The sequence below is a fragment of the Centruroides vittatus genome, unplaced genomic scaffold, assembly GCF_030686945.1.
Source record: "Centruroides vittatus isolate TY-2023 unplaced genomic scaffold, ASM3068694v2 contig_1381, whole genome shotgun sequence".
Lineage (NCBI taxonomy): Eukaryota > Metazoa > Arthropoda > Arachnida > Scorpiones > Buthidae > Centruroides > Centruroides vittatus.
In genome coordinates this window covers 1,728,153-1,744,513 of record NW_027120867.1, presented here as the reverse complement: position 1 = coordinate 1,744,513, position 16,361 = coordinate 1,728,153, and the positions used below count along the sequence as shown (strand labels likewise).

Below are 16,361 nucleotides of genomic sequence, written 5' to 3'. Positions count from 1 at the left end.
TCCGAGTTTTATGGTAGTACGTGTTTCCCATAGGGTACTGGAGAGTGTCTATGCGGATGTGTCTAATGTTTGTCATTTCGTAAAGTTTACGAAAAATCTGGAAAACAATCCCTCGTTACGTAAGAGTGTATAACTCGAGGACGTACACGTTTTATATTTACGTGTTGAGGAATGACGACAAGAAAATTTTATTAAAATTGACTGTTTATTTAGGATAATTAAAGTGTTTTGTTTCTTCTAAGAGCACAAAGTTAATCTCACAAGATGGCGCGTGCAATACAAAGGTTGAAAAAGTAAATGGTAGTAGAAGGAGTAGTTTAAGGATCTATAAAAATCGATACGAGCAGGATTGAAAATCGAAGAATGCAACTTCTGTCGGATTAGAGTGCAGATCAAGCTTCGTGCAACGGAGAAGACAAAGACGTACATATCACCGCTGTACAAATTTTTCACAAAATCAACCGAAGCCAGAAAAATCGAACATTACCGAACCCGATAACTGTTATCGCTTTGACAACATTTCTTAAGTCTGTAGACGGAACCAAAAATCTTACAAAGTAAAGAATGTTTGGTACATTTATTTTATAAGTTCCACTCTTACACGAAATAGAATATTAAAATATTTACGTTTATTACTCGAGATATCGATTCCTTCGAATCCGTAGTTTCTCCCTTTATTTCTTTTCATTTTGTTCTACTACGTTGTATAAATCGTTAAAAATATTTTTCAAATATGAGTTTTCGATAAAAAAAACTCGACTCTCGTCCAAAACTTTACCTTCGTACACAGCATATCGATAATATCGGCTTCACCTTCGCAATAGGCGCATTATATTATGTAAATTCGCACGCGATTAATATACCAAAGGTATTTTAATCGCGTGTTAAACTTTATTTTCTTCATTTTCTAGACTGGTTCCAATGATTGTTATTTCGTAAAGTTGACGAAAAATTTCTATAATTTCTGTCTGGAAATAATAGAAAAATACTAAATGAATTTTAAAGTATTGCAAACTTTTCCAAGGTACGAAATGTTAAAAATTATTTACATTATCTTTGCAACGAGACTCCGCGGAATGACTGTTATTTTGCAGTTTTTCGAGGAAATAAACAAACGACTTTCCGTCGAAATATTTCCATGGCATGGCATCTCTGAGCGGAATGGGACAGCCGCAGACACTCAGTAAATATAATAAATTGCTTATTCCTTTCTGAAATAAGCTAATCAAATACACAGTTCTGGTATCTTCGGGTGCCTAGAATTAAGACAAAATGTCGTTTTATACCTTCGCGATAGAAAAAAAGATTACAATTTTAAGTTTTGTTTCTCCAGACCTTTATGTTGGAGAATTCTCTCGTATCTCGAAAGGAAACAGAAATGGCTTGAAGGATAAAGGCTTTAACTTCTTCCGGTTTTAGTCCAACGTCTTCTAACTTCAAAAGATAATTTAGCAGACTGCAAAGAACTACGAAACGATTTTCAATTCGATGCAATTTAGGCAAAGGGATGGTTAAGTTTAAGCATTTTGAAAATAAAACCCAACGTTTCTGGACAAAATATTGCTCTCTCCCAAACCAGAGACTTTCCAACGTCGAGCAATCTATAACGGAAACAAAGCGTAAAATTAAATCGTTAAAGTAATAATAATAATAATAATAACAATAAATGATGCGCTTACCGTTTGACTCGATTAACACATTATTTACAACTTCTTCGCCTTCGTTTTCGTCACAAATGCATCTTTCGGTGATACGTACGGGCCTGTTTCGAAACAATAGAGAATACATCTTCTGTCTGATCGGTCTAAATGCTAAAATCGACGGAGTCCATTTTTGTGAAGAATCTGTAAAGGTCATCCTTTCTACGTATTCTTTAGAAGTCAACAACTTATAGATAATACCGGAAGCCTCGCATTTTCTAATTTTAGAGACGATATTTTTATTCTTTTTATAATTAGAAATATCCTGAAGTCTATACATAGCTAAATAATTGTTCAACATCCACTCGTTTATATACGTAACTCTGGAGATATATGGAATTTCTTCCTTTTTTCCATACCACCGATATTCTTTCATTGTGCCAACAATGCTTTTTATTATATTCGACTGTTCTTTATAAGTCTCGCCTTCGTGAAAGACATTCATTGAAATACACGCAAATAACGGCAACTGTTTAGGTGTCAACGTCAGTAAATCAATTAATAGAGAACGATAGTATATTTTAGCCTTATCTTTAAGAAGATCGAAGTATTTAGAATAGAAAACGGGTTTAGTATTAAAGAATAAACAATCTAATTTATCGCAAAGTATTCCTAAACACTCGGGAATACGATTAGCGTACTTAGCAACTTCGTAAAGGGAATTATCTATAGTATTATAGACTTGACATTTGCACTCGTATTTTAGGATATATCTGATGTAGGAAGATATTCCGGGTGGAATGGCGCACCTTCGATCATTTATCAACGGATCGTCGACTATTACTGGTTTTCTTTTGGGGAGGTGGACCGGCTTCCAAATTGTCCCTTCCTTTAAATCATTTTTACTAAATCCATTAAAGTAAAACACGGGTTCGATGTTTGATCGGTGGAAATCTTCGACCCATTTCTTTAGAATGGCGATATATTCCGTCCAATTTCCTCCGTACAACCCAGAAGCCGATGAAAAATATATTTGTTTATGTATTGTTAAACTGTAAACTACTAAAATGGGTCGTCTATTAAACAAACGTAGAAAAATTCGAAAGAAATTTTTTAACGATACTTTCCGACTGACACGACCGGCATTTCTCTCGATGTATTCGCTAACATCTATTTGTTTCATGTTAGTTTCTATAAAAATTAAACAAAGTCCATAAAAAACATTATTTTAAACACGGTAAATATTACAATATAACTGTATAACTACAGTAATTGCATCCCGATGTAATGCCGGATACTTTCTTAGAAATATTGCCAAAATAACAAAAGTGTACAGTACTTACCAAAAGGCGATAAAGCCTATTAAAAACAGCTTACATAAACAGATATTTATCGGGAAACGAAAGAAATTATTAAAAACACTCATTTTGAATTTGATTTTTGGAAACAATTGTGTTTATTATTTGGTGTATATTTTACGGTTTGTAAAACGTTTATTTATATTTATATCAAAACAATGTTTTATTTATGTTTCAGTTTTGCTTCCGACTCAAAATAATAAAATTAATGGGATTAATTTCCAAGGTATAATCCGCGAGCATTAGCCAGTTATCCGGATAAAAGATTACTTTATGCACAATTTATCTATTATGTTCGATTATTAAACATTTAAACTATTTTCCCACCTATCTATGGTGATTTCTATAGGATAAGAATGAAGGCAAAATAATTCACAGTTTACCTGTCACTCGATTTTTAAGCAAACCTTTAAAAATTGGCCAATTAATTAAAGCCAACGTAGGTACCTCTCGGGGGGAGAGTTTCTAGGAAAACTGCTCCCTATTTAGGTGTTAGACAATAAGAAAATCCTGAAAACTTATTTCATTTTCTGTATTTTTGTAAGCTTCGGTTTGAGAAACCGCAAATGCTTATTTTCTGTTTATCGAGATAAAAGCTTGGAATAAACTACGAACCTTAAAAAAAGGAATACAAACGAGTAACTACATGGCCCACAGTAGCCAAGCGGTTCCGTTCCCCAAACACTGGGAGTTCTGTCGTGGGCTCGTGCTTCTCCAAAACGGGCTGAACGCGTGGAGTTTTCCGGGTTTTCTCCGCGTCTGTAACGCCCGGATAGGGACCAGTTACCCTTAAAAAGACCCCTAGGCAGATCGCCAGGTTGCCGTAACCAAACAAACTTAGCCACATTTTTGAAACAAGAAGAAAGGATAGGAAAACAAACCGATACAACTCCAGCCAATCCAAATATAGTATACTGATAGAAAACTCTTCAGATATTATCTGCCGAACGAAGAGTGCCCAGAATTGTCACGGCTGTGCTGTTCTCCAGCTGACATTATCAGAGACAGTGACAGACGTTGTTTATTGGAAATCCATCAAACCTTAGGAATGCTTTTATAATTAATGAAGATAGACAGATAAGAGTAAAGCCTCCGTACAGCGTTCATCCACGCGTGTCTTCTAACTGCGTTTTTTTCATTCTGGAAAAAACTACCCGTGATATTACTGTAAAACTTATTACATCCCATTACGCTACAAATATTTATTTATTCCATCAGAAAATGTACCGATTGCGCCATGTCAGCTCAGTCGTAACTCTGTTGTTTGTAACTACAAAGTTTATTATTTTAGCGCAAGAGGTCGCCATCGGTAGGCTATTACCATTATAATTACACTGCCTGCCGTGTTTAACAGTGAATAGCCGATACTTAATATTGTATCGAGTGTAATTTGGCTATAACCACAAAATATCACGTTACAAACGAAAATTCTGACAAAATAATCCGGTACAAACGAAGAACAATCGAATGATATAAACCTTCATCGGTACAAACACTTAAGGAGCAACTTGGCGGAGGTTCTCGGAACATAAGTAGAATTTCAAGTTTTTTGTGCGTCAAACAAAGGAAAAACGAGGAAAATCAAACGAGGATAAATAATAATGCCTTATTTCAAAGTCAAATTGCATTCAATCGTCCGTAGATTCAACATCAAACGCGAAATGTTTAAGTAACATACTCGGTCTGTTATTGAGGTAAGTCGTATTTTTGAAAAGCTCGAGCTGAAAACTTAAATGCCAAATATAATCTCTAGAATTACAAAATTGTCAACTTTTGTAGGTTTTAATTCTTTTTTACTTAGCAAATAATTACGAACGATATAATTTATAATTATTTACATAATGATTATTCGGAATCCATTCGAGTTATTTCAAGTATTACATCAGCAAAAATGTGTCCTTCATTACCATTCGTCAGAAATCAAAGTACCCTCTCCCCTAATTATATCATTAAGCCGGAAGTTTAAACCGTTCGTAAATACACAGGAATTATTTTCAAACAATGTTGTAATGACTGCAGACCAAAATAGACAACGAGCGCAATCTTACTTCATCGAGACTCATTTAAAAAATTCCCACAATTCGTTAGAAATCGCCTTCCATTTCGCATAAAGTGTGTAGGCACAGAGGGTGACAATTGCGTCGCTCTGTGAATCATGAGGTGACAGCGGGCGGTGACGGCAAGGGCCCGCGTGCGGTGGCTCCTGGAGGTGCCACCGCACGCCGGCGGCACGTCCGGGGGCGGCAAATTGGTATTGCTGGTAAGCTCAGCGTAGGTAGTCGTAGTTAAACAGGGCGGCATAATCGGTATTGCACACGGGCGCTCAAACAGCTAGCGGCGCTGCTGGGTGACAGCGATGGGCTAAATGGAAAACCAGCGTTACACTTTCGGATGGGGAGAAAAGGCTCATGCATATGCGCCACAGTGCGGAAGAAATTGACATTAATGCTCCTCAGGGTCTAGACGTTTATTTAAGGCATGGGGCTAGCGTTCTGAAGGATTCGAAATCGAATCCAGCCTGTCAAGAAACCCATGAATTTTTTCGCGGAGGGGATCGTTTCGGATATGTCAAGCTCATCACTTCATTGTGCCCGGATGCTTCGTTGTGGGCCCGGCCGAACCCATAATAGGCTTGCTAAAAGAGGCCCTCTTAGTGCCCACAGGGCGGAAAGAGTTAAAAAAAAAAAAAAACTTGGATGCCCAATTATGGGCCGAGCCTACGTGTATATAAAAAAGACCATCTTAATGTCTACAGAGCGGATAGTTTTATTGATAGTTTTATTTTAATTTTACCTCGTGTATAGTTTAGAAAATAACTTTTTAATTTTATTACCTTCACAAATTTCTAAAATATGAGATCGTGCACTGGCAGGCATCCAAGAAGAAAGTAATCGATGACGATTGCTTTGTTCTTGACTTTTATTCGTTTTTCGTGTCTGTTTTCTGTTAGGCGTACTGTACGTAATACTGTTTTTATTAGCGAGGTTGAGGCCGAAGTTTTAAACGCGAAAACGTGTACGTCGGACGTTCGGCGCCGCTTTCCTGTAAGCCTAGAAGTTTGACAATGACGTTTGGAACGTCAGTGGAATCGTGCTCGACATTACAAACGCAATTGTCAAACTTCTAGGCTTACAGAAAAGCGGCGCCGAACGTCCGACGTACACGTTTTCGCGTTTAAAACTTCGGCCTCAACCTCGCTAATCTTGACTCCTAGACCTAAATTCCGTTAGGTGCACTCGTAGCATCAGACAGCACGGACGTTGTCACTTTAATGCCTTTGTATATCGAAAACGAAGTCATGGACTCCTATTTTTACTTTCCTGGCTCTGTTATAGATAACAGAGGAAAAGTATGGCAATCGTTAAAAAAATGCCCCCCCAGGAATTTTACACTTTTTTGGACCCATTTTTCGATGTATCAAGGTTCCCTAAGGACCTTGAAACATCGAAAAATGCAATAGATTCAGAGTTTTATTAGGGTTAATTAAAGCTTAATAACTCCTGCGCTTTCGAAAATTTCTGAAAGTTTCCAGAGAGGTTTGTTTATTAGGGGGGTTGATTGTATTAAATTTTGGTCGTAAAAGGTCAAGAGGATGGAGAGTGGTCATGCAACGTATCTCGCGAGAGGTCAGACTTAATGAAGATTTTACTTGTTGTTAGCATTTACAATGTTTTATAAAACTCATTTTTACCCTCAAAAGTAAGTCTTTTGCTATTTAATAATAATTAAAAATATATAAAAATTTTATAACAAAATCTCATAACAGATGGTGCCACATACAAGTTTAGTTATTTATTTTGATTAAAAATACAAATGTTATTTTTAAAATAAAATCTCATAAAAGCCGGGAAAGTTACGCAACTCGTTGCCAGAATGTTTGTTGAATTCAGGGAGTCTCAAACGTAATTTTCAAAATATTCGGAGAGTGAAATTTGATACGAATCCCATACTTTCCCTTGTTATGTATACCTAACAGCCAAGAAAGTAAAATGTCAAAGATTTCAAATAGATTATAAGTTCAATAACTGCTATTTTTAATTATTCTCGAATTCTTTCTTTTAGAATTTTCAACGCATGCGAAGTCCTAATATTTGGCTTATTTACCATCGAACATATAATCACAATTAAATCCTAAGTATTCACGGTGACCTTCTCAGTCAAAACAATTGAATATGCAACGTCACAGAAAAGAATATTACGCAATTAATCGCTATTTACGTGTATTTTTCCGCACGATAGGATGGAAGATTGGACGTCATCCATTATATTTTATAATCATTCCATTTCTGTTTACCATTCTCTTGACTCTTGGTATATTAAGGCAAAAAGTTCTTAAAGATGTGGAATATTTATACGTTCCAACAAACGGAAGATGTATGAAAGCCAGAGCGTACGTAGAAGAATTCTTTCCAGAAAATAGTGCAGATTTTGATCCTACGCGACTAGTAACAAATAAAGGAATTAATTCCGTCATAGCATCATCCAAAGACGGAAAGACTATGATGCACGAACACGTGTTTAAAGAATTACATACGTTAGATGAAAAGATTTTGAAGGTAAAAATAGAATGGAAAGGACGGAATATAACGTATTCCGATATTTGTATGAGATGTAAAGGCGCTTGTTACAAAAATAATATTCTATCTTTGAAAAATAACATTGAAAATATAAGAAATAAGAAACTTCAAATCAGGTAAGTATTACTCATATACTTTATATTTTTTATATCACAATTGTTATTTATGAGAGAAGCCAAATAAGGTGGAAATTCTGTCCGAATCTGTTACGCGTACGTTAACTCGTTCGTTTAGATCGAAGTGTCTCCATACTATAAGAGAATAATTGACCAAGAACAACTATAATCTGGTCAATTTGTGTTTGCTTTTATAGTACCGCATTATCCGGTGTCACCTTACACGTGGATTACACATTTTTTCTCTTGTTTCATAAAATACGGCTGGTTTTCGGTAGTGGCGTAGCGAACATAATTTGCGTCCCCCGCCCCCTCCAGAAACACATATAGTTTGTCTTGGAGACCATTTTGGCGCCCGGTGCACGATACACCCCCTCGCTACGCCACTGGTTTTCGGGATTGCAAAATCTTCGAGCAGCAGGTTGAGACATTTGTAGGACTACAGTACGTTACTACATTTGGGCGACTTACTACTTTTTTGGCCGCTGTGAAAATAATTTGGGCTATTTTTCGAGAAATTCTGCTTTACTTTTTATAAAACCTATCTGGCAACCCGTGAGGTTCTAATCGGACACGCGCTGTTTACCTGCAATTTGGTCCATCAGTGGCCAAACGGTTTCATTCCCCGAACACTGGGAGTTCGGTCGTGAGTTTGCGTCTGGCCAGGACGGGCTGGCCACGTGGAGTTTTTCGGGTTTTCTCCACGTCTGTAACGTCCGAATAGGGGTCAGTTACCCTTAAAAGACCTCTCGGAAGGCATTCTCCCACGCGTAACATCCATCCTATGAAACGTAACTACTAATAACTAGCCGATGAAATTACACATTCCGCGGGGCAAATATAGCCAGAGAAGCTGATGCCCAACTTGCTACAAATACCTGCAGTTTACTTATATTACAGTAGCCCCTCGTTTTATCGCACTTGTTGGGAGACAAAGAAAAAGCGCGATAATATCGAATATAGTTTCGTCATTAACGAACCTAAATCGAACTGTACTTAACAAATTAATTATTATTCTTCTTATTATTTAACAGATATCCCGTTGAAATAAATTCGTCGTACGTTAATATAGATGCCACCAATCTCGGAGGGGTTTCGACTGATGAAAATAGTTTCGTAACAGATTTCCGAGCGGTTCGATTGGTGTATTTCGTCGATTATCATAATTCTAGCAGGCGAGAAATTGCTTATGCGTGGGAAAATGAGTATTTGAAAATTGTTTCTCAACTTTCGTTTGTACATATCCGTGTCTCGAGATTAGGCGGAAACAGCGTGGATTCAGAAATTAACAGTTTGTCTGCGAATATTATACGGGAAACTATTCTTAGTGGAATATTATTAATTGTATTTGCCAGCGCGACTTGCCTCACAACAGACTGGGTGACGAGTAAACCACTGGTTGGTATATCCGGATGCATTTCTTCTTTATTTGCTGTAGCAACTGCCTTTGGGTTTCTACTGCTCTGTGGTGTGAATTATACCGAAACGAATATAATGGTCGCGTTTATAGTTTTAGGTTGGTATACTTCTAAACATCTCATTTAATCTAACTCGTAAGTTAAAATAGATAATTATTTTACGTGTTTTTAGGTATCGGACTAGATGACTCGTTTGTTTTGCTAGCAGCGTGGAGAAGAACCGACCCCAAAGGTTCGGTTGCACAAAGAATGAGTGAAACGTATTCCGAAGCAACCTTATCGATTACTATAACATCTTTGACTAACGTTGCGAGTTCGTTAATCGCATTCATCACACCTTTTCGAATTCTTCATATAATGGGAATTTACATGGCGCTAAGTATTTTTATAGATTACGTGTATCAAATTACATTCTTTGGTGGATGTCTTGCAATGAGTGGTTACAGAGAAGAGAAAAATTTGCACGCCATATTTTTTACTCCCGTGAAGTTAGAAGAAAGACCATCAGGTAATAATTATTTATTAACTAAACTAATTTTCATAAAAAAATGGTATAATATTTTCATGTTTAACCTAATGTTTAATACGAAACATTAGCTAATTACATTGAAAAATTTATGGATAAAGCTTTCGACGCTTTTTAATTATTCTCTGGTCAAGAGGATGCCATTTCCACTATAATAACCCGTTTTTTTCTATAAAATATAACGGTTTCAGATCGGAACGTGTAGCAAAACCATTCCTGCAGAGAGAGAAATTGCCTACACTTTGAAGTACAATGCTAAAAAACTGCGTGATTTAATTAATGACAATAGTCAAAAGGGTTGCCGAGAGACGGCTGGATGGCCGAAGCAATAAAAACGACATCCTATCGGTGTGAAAATTTCGATTCTTTCGCTCTTGTGGACACTAAGAAGGCTTTTTCCCACACCCCTCGAGTTCAACGGGGTTTTTCGAACTTATGGATTCAAATCGGTTCCAGAGCGGTAAACACGGATTTAAGTTTGGATCGGGATTCCGACAAATTTTGCATGGATGGTCTGTACCCAATAAGTCAGGCCCAGACCCTTTCCACTTACTCGTCCCTATTGTGGGCTTTTTTTTTTTTTGTAACTCTTTCCGCCCTGTGGGCACTAAGAGGGCTTCTTATAGCAAGCCCATTATGGGTTCGGCCAGGCCCACAATGGGGCGGCCGGGTGGTGAGGGACGGGGACCGACATATCCGGACGGACCACCCCCCGAAAAATTCCTGGGGATTTCTCGACCCGTCCGGATTCGATCCCGGGTCCCCCAGGGCGGGCTTGGCCAAACTCACGATGAGCGTGGAAGAAAGGTCCTCGTAATACCTACTACGCAGAGTTATAAATATAAATACTCTCTTCATTAATTACTGAAGTACTGTCGCTACATTTATGGAGATTATTCTTAATATTTGACTCGTAATTTATGACTGCGATTCATACCACCAGTAAGCAGCCAACATCGTTTCGCGCGAAAATCCGCGTTGTCAGTGGCTTAAACATTTATACTAGGTGTACTTGAGCGGATTCGATCTTCTCCGTCCTGTCTGAATGTAACCGCTACTTTAAACTTTAACCATGATTTTTTAAAAAACTTTTCCCATCCTGTGGGCACTAAGAAAATCTCATGTAGCAACCCCATTATGTGTATGACTAGGCCCACAATGGGACGGCGGGTGTTGAGGGAGGGGGTCCGACATATCCTGTGGGACCACCCTCCGAAAAATTCCTGGGGTTTTTGACCCGTATGAATTCAATCCCGGGCCTTCCAGAGCGATTCCAGGCAACCGGGTCTGCTTGGTCATCCGGACGTCTAGTATATATTAAAATGTGGAAAATTGTTACCACATTCTGGGGCCAGTTTAATTTTATTTTCCAATTAATTGCCCTCCATCGACGTTATCAATGTATGACTTGACGATGTTTAATATGAATATTTACAGTACTTTAAATGCAAACTATAAAGTTTTACTTTTATAGAATGCAATGGAAATCTCGCCGTTTGTTATTGAGTTCACACTTCTTTCAAAATATACTCCTTAAATGAAATGAGTCCATTAGAATTCAATTGTTTAAACTGTAATATTTACTCCTCAAAATTGAAATCGTAACACCACGAAGGAATGCATAGAGCCATGCGCAAATTGCAGGACCGGCAGAGATGACAGAAATATGCAAATGATTAAGTTTGAGTCCACTCGAGTCACGTGGTATCCAATTTCGGGCTATAAAGATCAGCAGCCGGCTCGGGCCGTAAATGCTGTCAGCGGCGTTTCGCGGCAGAATAGAAAATGCCTAGGAAACAGCAATCCGAATACCACTAGTTAATGGGTGGGGAATGAGACCGTATCCTGGAGCTGCACGAAGTCGTTTATCGATGCACACAGTTGCCACGCGTGTTGGGCAACTGTGTGCCAACACGCGTGGCAACTGTGGCAACTTGAGTACTATTCAGATGCGTGACACGATGGAGGCAGGAACATCTGCGAACATGCCTAAGTGGGAGTGAATCGCACTGGCCCGCGACAGAATACACAGACCAGAGGATTTGCCGAACGGCCCGTCAAGACTCATTCGCCAAAGCACGTGACATCCGAAGCCGCCGTCGCTGTCAACGGGTGCATAAGTCCACCCAAACCATTCGCAACAGGTTGCGCGAAGTCGGGCTGCACGCACGGCAACCAGCAACAGGGATGCCATTAACTGCTCAACACAGGGCTGTACGCCTGCCGTGGTCGTCGTCGTCACCACAACTGGACCAACGAATGGCATTGGTATTGTTTACAGATGAATCCCACTTCTGTTTGTGGAGGAACGACAACTGTGGACGGATGTGGCGATATCCCGAAAACCCCACGTGCCAGCCCATTTTTCAGAGCGTCACGCCAGTCTCATACCGGTTTGGGGAGGTATCGTCTTCGATCAGCGGACAGCCCTAATGCATATTTCCGGTACTCTGACAGCAGACGAGTACGTCACACAAATTTTGGTACCCGTGGTTCGGACACTGGTGTAGGCTGCTACCGACACGGTGTTCTAGCAATATAATGCTTAACCGAAGGGAATTCACACCCTTTCCTGGCCAGCAGCCTCGCCAGAGCTCTCCCATCAAACATCTGTGGGATCTCGTCCAAAGTGAGATGCACCAGGGACCACCTCCACATACCGTAGATGAATGCAGCTATATGGCAAGGGATAACTCAGGTAACCACCAATTAGTCACTTCACTAATAGTATGCCTTGCCGTATAGCGGCCTGTGTATATATGACTCACTCGTTACCGAATAAACAGGTGTCTGTTGCAGATCTTGGTTTCTTTTTATTATTTGCATACCTGTCACCTCTACTGGTCCTGTAACGTGCTTATGGCTATACGTATTCCTTCGTGGTGTTGCAATGTCGCTTTTGAGGAGTGTATTAGTAATAAATAAACATATGATTATATTTCAGAAACGGTACGGAAAATAGTAAATAAATTAAATATAACATTTATATTTTTCTAACAGGTTTTTTAAGACTTATAAAATATGGCTGTAATACTATCAGCGAAACAAAAATGGCGTTTTACAAAAATAAACTGGGGAATATACTAACGTTTCCGACAGTAAAATTTATCATTATCCTTCTCTATCTCTTATATTTTGTCGGAGGAATTTATTCTACTAAATATATACAAGCATCGTCAGGTGTCAAAACGCCATTTCATCAAAATTCATACGTGCTCGATTACATTCGAGACGAGGAAAAGTACTATTCGGCATATAAAGACAGAATCCATATTGTTATCACTTCACCATTGGATTATTGGAATCCCCAAGTTCAGAAGGATATAGAAAATTTGATGATAGAACTCGAGAATTCTTCGCACATGGCTGGAAGTAACTATACGGAATCGTGGTTAAGATTCTATTTAAACTTTACTAAAAATCCACAGTTTTGGATATCTCTTCGAGGTTACAATTTGAGTTACCCAGAAGATTTCGTGGATGCTTTACACAATGTATTTTTGAAAATTAAATGGGCTAATTCCTTCGAGAAAGATATTATCTTCAGTGATGATGGCACAAAAATACTAGCTTCAAGATTTTTCATTCAAACGAAATTAACTGATATGGAGAAACAAATTGAAACCTTTATTAATCTATGGAATATAATCGACAAACACAACCTTCCCATACAACTTTTCAATTATCAATTTATTTTCATCGATTCTATTTTTGAGCTAATTCCCACGGCAACTCAATCAGTGGCTATAAGTTCTTGTGTAGTAATTCTGATATTTTTGATTTTTATTCCGAATTTGTTTGGTGCATTGTGTATCGCATGCACAATTGCTTCTATCGAGGTGACAACTATGGGATATATGTCGTTATGGGGTGTCACTTTTCATCCCATAGGAACGATATTAATGATAGTCGTTACTGGATTTTGTACAGATTACGCGGCTCATATAACATGCGCGTATGCAAAAAGTAAAGAGAAGGATCCGAATCAAAAACTTCGAGATTGTTTGGATGCCGCTGGACACGCCATTGTACAAGGTTGTCTTTCGACATTGTTGGGAGTTGTTCTGTTAATATTTACACAGTACGAGGTTCTCAACGATATGTTTAAAATATTTTTTTTAGTCATGATTTCTTCCATGATTCAAGGGTTATTTATTTTGCCAGTGATTTTGTCGTTATGGGATAATTTTCTGTTATTTTTGTGTAGAAATAATGAAAAGCGGCATACGGTTGAAGAATTTCCGAGACATCCGAATACTCGGGAACAGTTATTAGAATAGAAAAATAATTGTTAGTTATTCTAGAACTATATTATTTACACATTCATATTACAAGACAAATTATTTTTACAGTAAAGATATACAGTCATGCTTTGATTAGGATCTCTCTCAACGTTTTAACGAATATACATAAACGGATTTTCCCCTTATTAAACAGATCTGTAGAATTACTAAACGTATAATTGTGCATTGCAAACGACATCATCATCATCATTATCAAATTAAGTGACTTTCAAACTCGTATGTAGACTTCATTAGTGGCGGATCAAAGGGAGGAGAGCTACAGAGACTTAAAGCTCTCTCCCCACTGACATACGTTATTTTTAAAAACGTTTATGATGGCAAATATGGTTTATCGAATCATCGAAATACAATCGTCTTCGCATTGTTGTTGTAATAAAAATACTTATTAACTGAGGCGGAGCATTAGTTTGGTTTATTTGATTACGGCAACCAACACGCGAGCGATCCTAAGAGGGAAATGCCTCCCGGGAGGACTTTTATGGGGAAACTAATTCCTATTCATGCGTTACAAACGTGAAGAAAACCCGTAAAACTCCACGTGGCCGGCCTGTTGGCCAGGCGTGAACTCGCGACAAACCACCAGTGTTCGGTGGTTTTATCTACTAGGCCACTGGCGGGGCAAGCAGAGCGTTAGCCTCTTCTATGTCGCTTGCAGAATTGTGTTCGTTCTCAAAATTTTACCGGCCGATTTTGATAAAAACTTTGCCATTTTCCATTAATTGCAATGAGGAATCCAAAAATAAAACAGAATGGGGACTATGACTTCGTTTTCCAGACTCAAAGTGACAATGTTCGTGCTCTTTGATGCGAATGAACGCAGTTAACGGAAAATGGGCGCGAAAAAGGAACAAAACAATACTTTTTGGATCGCCTCTCCGTGGCTGACAAATGCAAGGATTGCCTTCTCGTGTAGCCTGATCTCTCTCTCACACTCACACTCATACTCATACTGGAGCAAAAGATAATTTACATGTACAGTACTAAATACTAATTACAAAATTTTTAATTGCAAAAACGCAATGCTCGCCTCAATAATCAAGCGATGTCCTTAGTTATTCAAATGTGTTTTGTGTTAGTCCCCATTTGGGTATTTCTCGATTCGCCACCGTTTATTGTTATGATTGTCATCATTCGAGGCTCTTCAGTTCAGCGCTACACCCAAGTTTAGTGCAGATTTGAGAAATTCTGGCGCTATATCGAATTGAATTTTATTGGACTTAAAATATTTTAAACTTGATTAGGCATATATTGATAGATATAATATTAAAAAAAATCATTCAGTATTTATATTGTACGTATTACACATCATACTAGTAAGGAAATTTTAGGGACGGTTGAGCTTTGTGCGCTAAAATATTTTACTCAAAGATCAGTATAGTGTATACTATTGTACTACCATAGAAATGTTGAATGCGTTATATATATATACATATACAATTATGTTTATGATTTTTTTCCTTTCGCTTATTTTTATTCTTGTACAAGAATTTACAGAAGTTTGTATTGGAAATACTTGTGTAAAAATTTATATCATCAAATAAATTCTGTAAAAATTTTTGTTACCTTTTCTAATTTTTGTAGGAAATATAATTATTTTATTTATATATTTTTTAATGATATATATATACAGTATATATAAAAAATATATATAGTACCCAACGAGCTAGAATATATTACATAGAGTGGCTGCGACCTTAGAAACAGCGCTCTTGGTGGCAACGACCGGTACTATCGATCGCCATTTTAGTTTAAGTCAAAACATTGAAGTCTGTGCCACAGGCTGTGCAGGATTGTCACTTTAGAATCTAATTTTCTCATCTAAATCTAGATTGTTTTGTTTGCCCCTAGATTTCAGATTTAGGCAATTAGATAAGTGATAAATCTAGATTGTTTAATCTCGAATTTAAATAAAATCTAGAAAATGACTAATTATTATAAAGAAGGCAAGATCAGAATTTAAATTGGTAAGTGTTGTACTTAACCTTCAATATACCAACATTTTTATGATATAATTACGAGCAGGTCTTGAAAGGCTTTACTATCAGCCATATGATTGTTTATTTATAGTGTACTCAGGTCAGTCTGATCTGTACGTTGTTGATTTTTTCGGACAAGATTTTTTTCCTTCTGCAGAATATAAGTAGTGTTTTCGTGTTTTTATTATAATTACAATTTGTTTGTGAAAATTATGGTTTCAACTTGTAAAAATATTTACAATGAAGAACATTTTGACCTTTGTCTTGTTATGAACCACATTGTTGAAGTTAAAAAAGTTGTTGTAATAGGATGGCAAATATTGTCCACGAGACATCACCAAATTCAATGTAAACAAAAATGTGGGAAATGGAAGAAGTGTTGTATTTGCCCGTCAAAAATAGACAAAGAAAGCATGCCAGTAAGTGCCAGTGCATATATAGAAACT

The 16,361-nt window shown here is 37.6% G+C and overlaps 3 protein-coding genes across 3 annotated transcripts in view; 1 reads left to right on the top strand and 2 right to left on the bottom strand.

Moving 5' to 3' along the window:
• Positions 1 to 884: 884 nt before the first annotated feature.
• On the bottom strand, positions 885 to 2,823 carry LOC136990949 (constitutive coactivator of peroxisome proliferator-activated receptor gamma-like). Its single transcript, XM_067289423.1, has 4 exons — positions 1,680 to 2,823; positions 1,336 to 1,601; positions 1,050 to 1,256; positions 885 to 968 (listed from the first exon to the last, which is right to left on the bottom strand). The coding sequence occupies exons 1-4, from the start codon at positions 2,821 to 2,823 to the stop codon at positions 885 to 887; spliced, it is 1,701 nt and encodes a 566-aa protein (XP_067145524.1).
• Positions 1,715 to 16,361, bottom strand: part of LOC136990918 (ankyrin repeat domain-containing protein 13D) — a 117,368-nt gene continuing 102,721 nt past the window's right edge. The window contains exon 16 of the mRNA XM_067289388.1: positions 1,715 to 1,844. The gene's annotated coding sequence lies outside the window, so the exon portion shown is untranslated. The remainder of the gene's footprint in view (positions 1,845 to 16,361) is intronic.
• On the top strand, positions 9,479 to 13,915 carry LOC136990948 (patched domain-containing protein 3-like). The gene is made up of 2 exons (XM_067289422.1): positions 9,479 to 9,617; positions 12,636 to 13,915. The coding sequence occupies exons 1-2, from the start codon at positions 9,479 to 9,481 to the stop codon at positions 13,913 to 13,915; spliced, it is 1,419 nt and encodes a 472-aa protein (XP_067145523.1).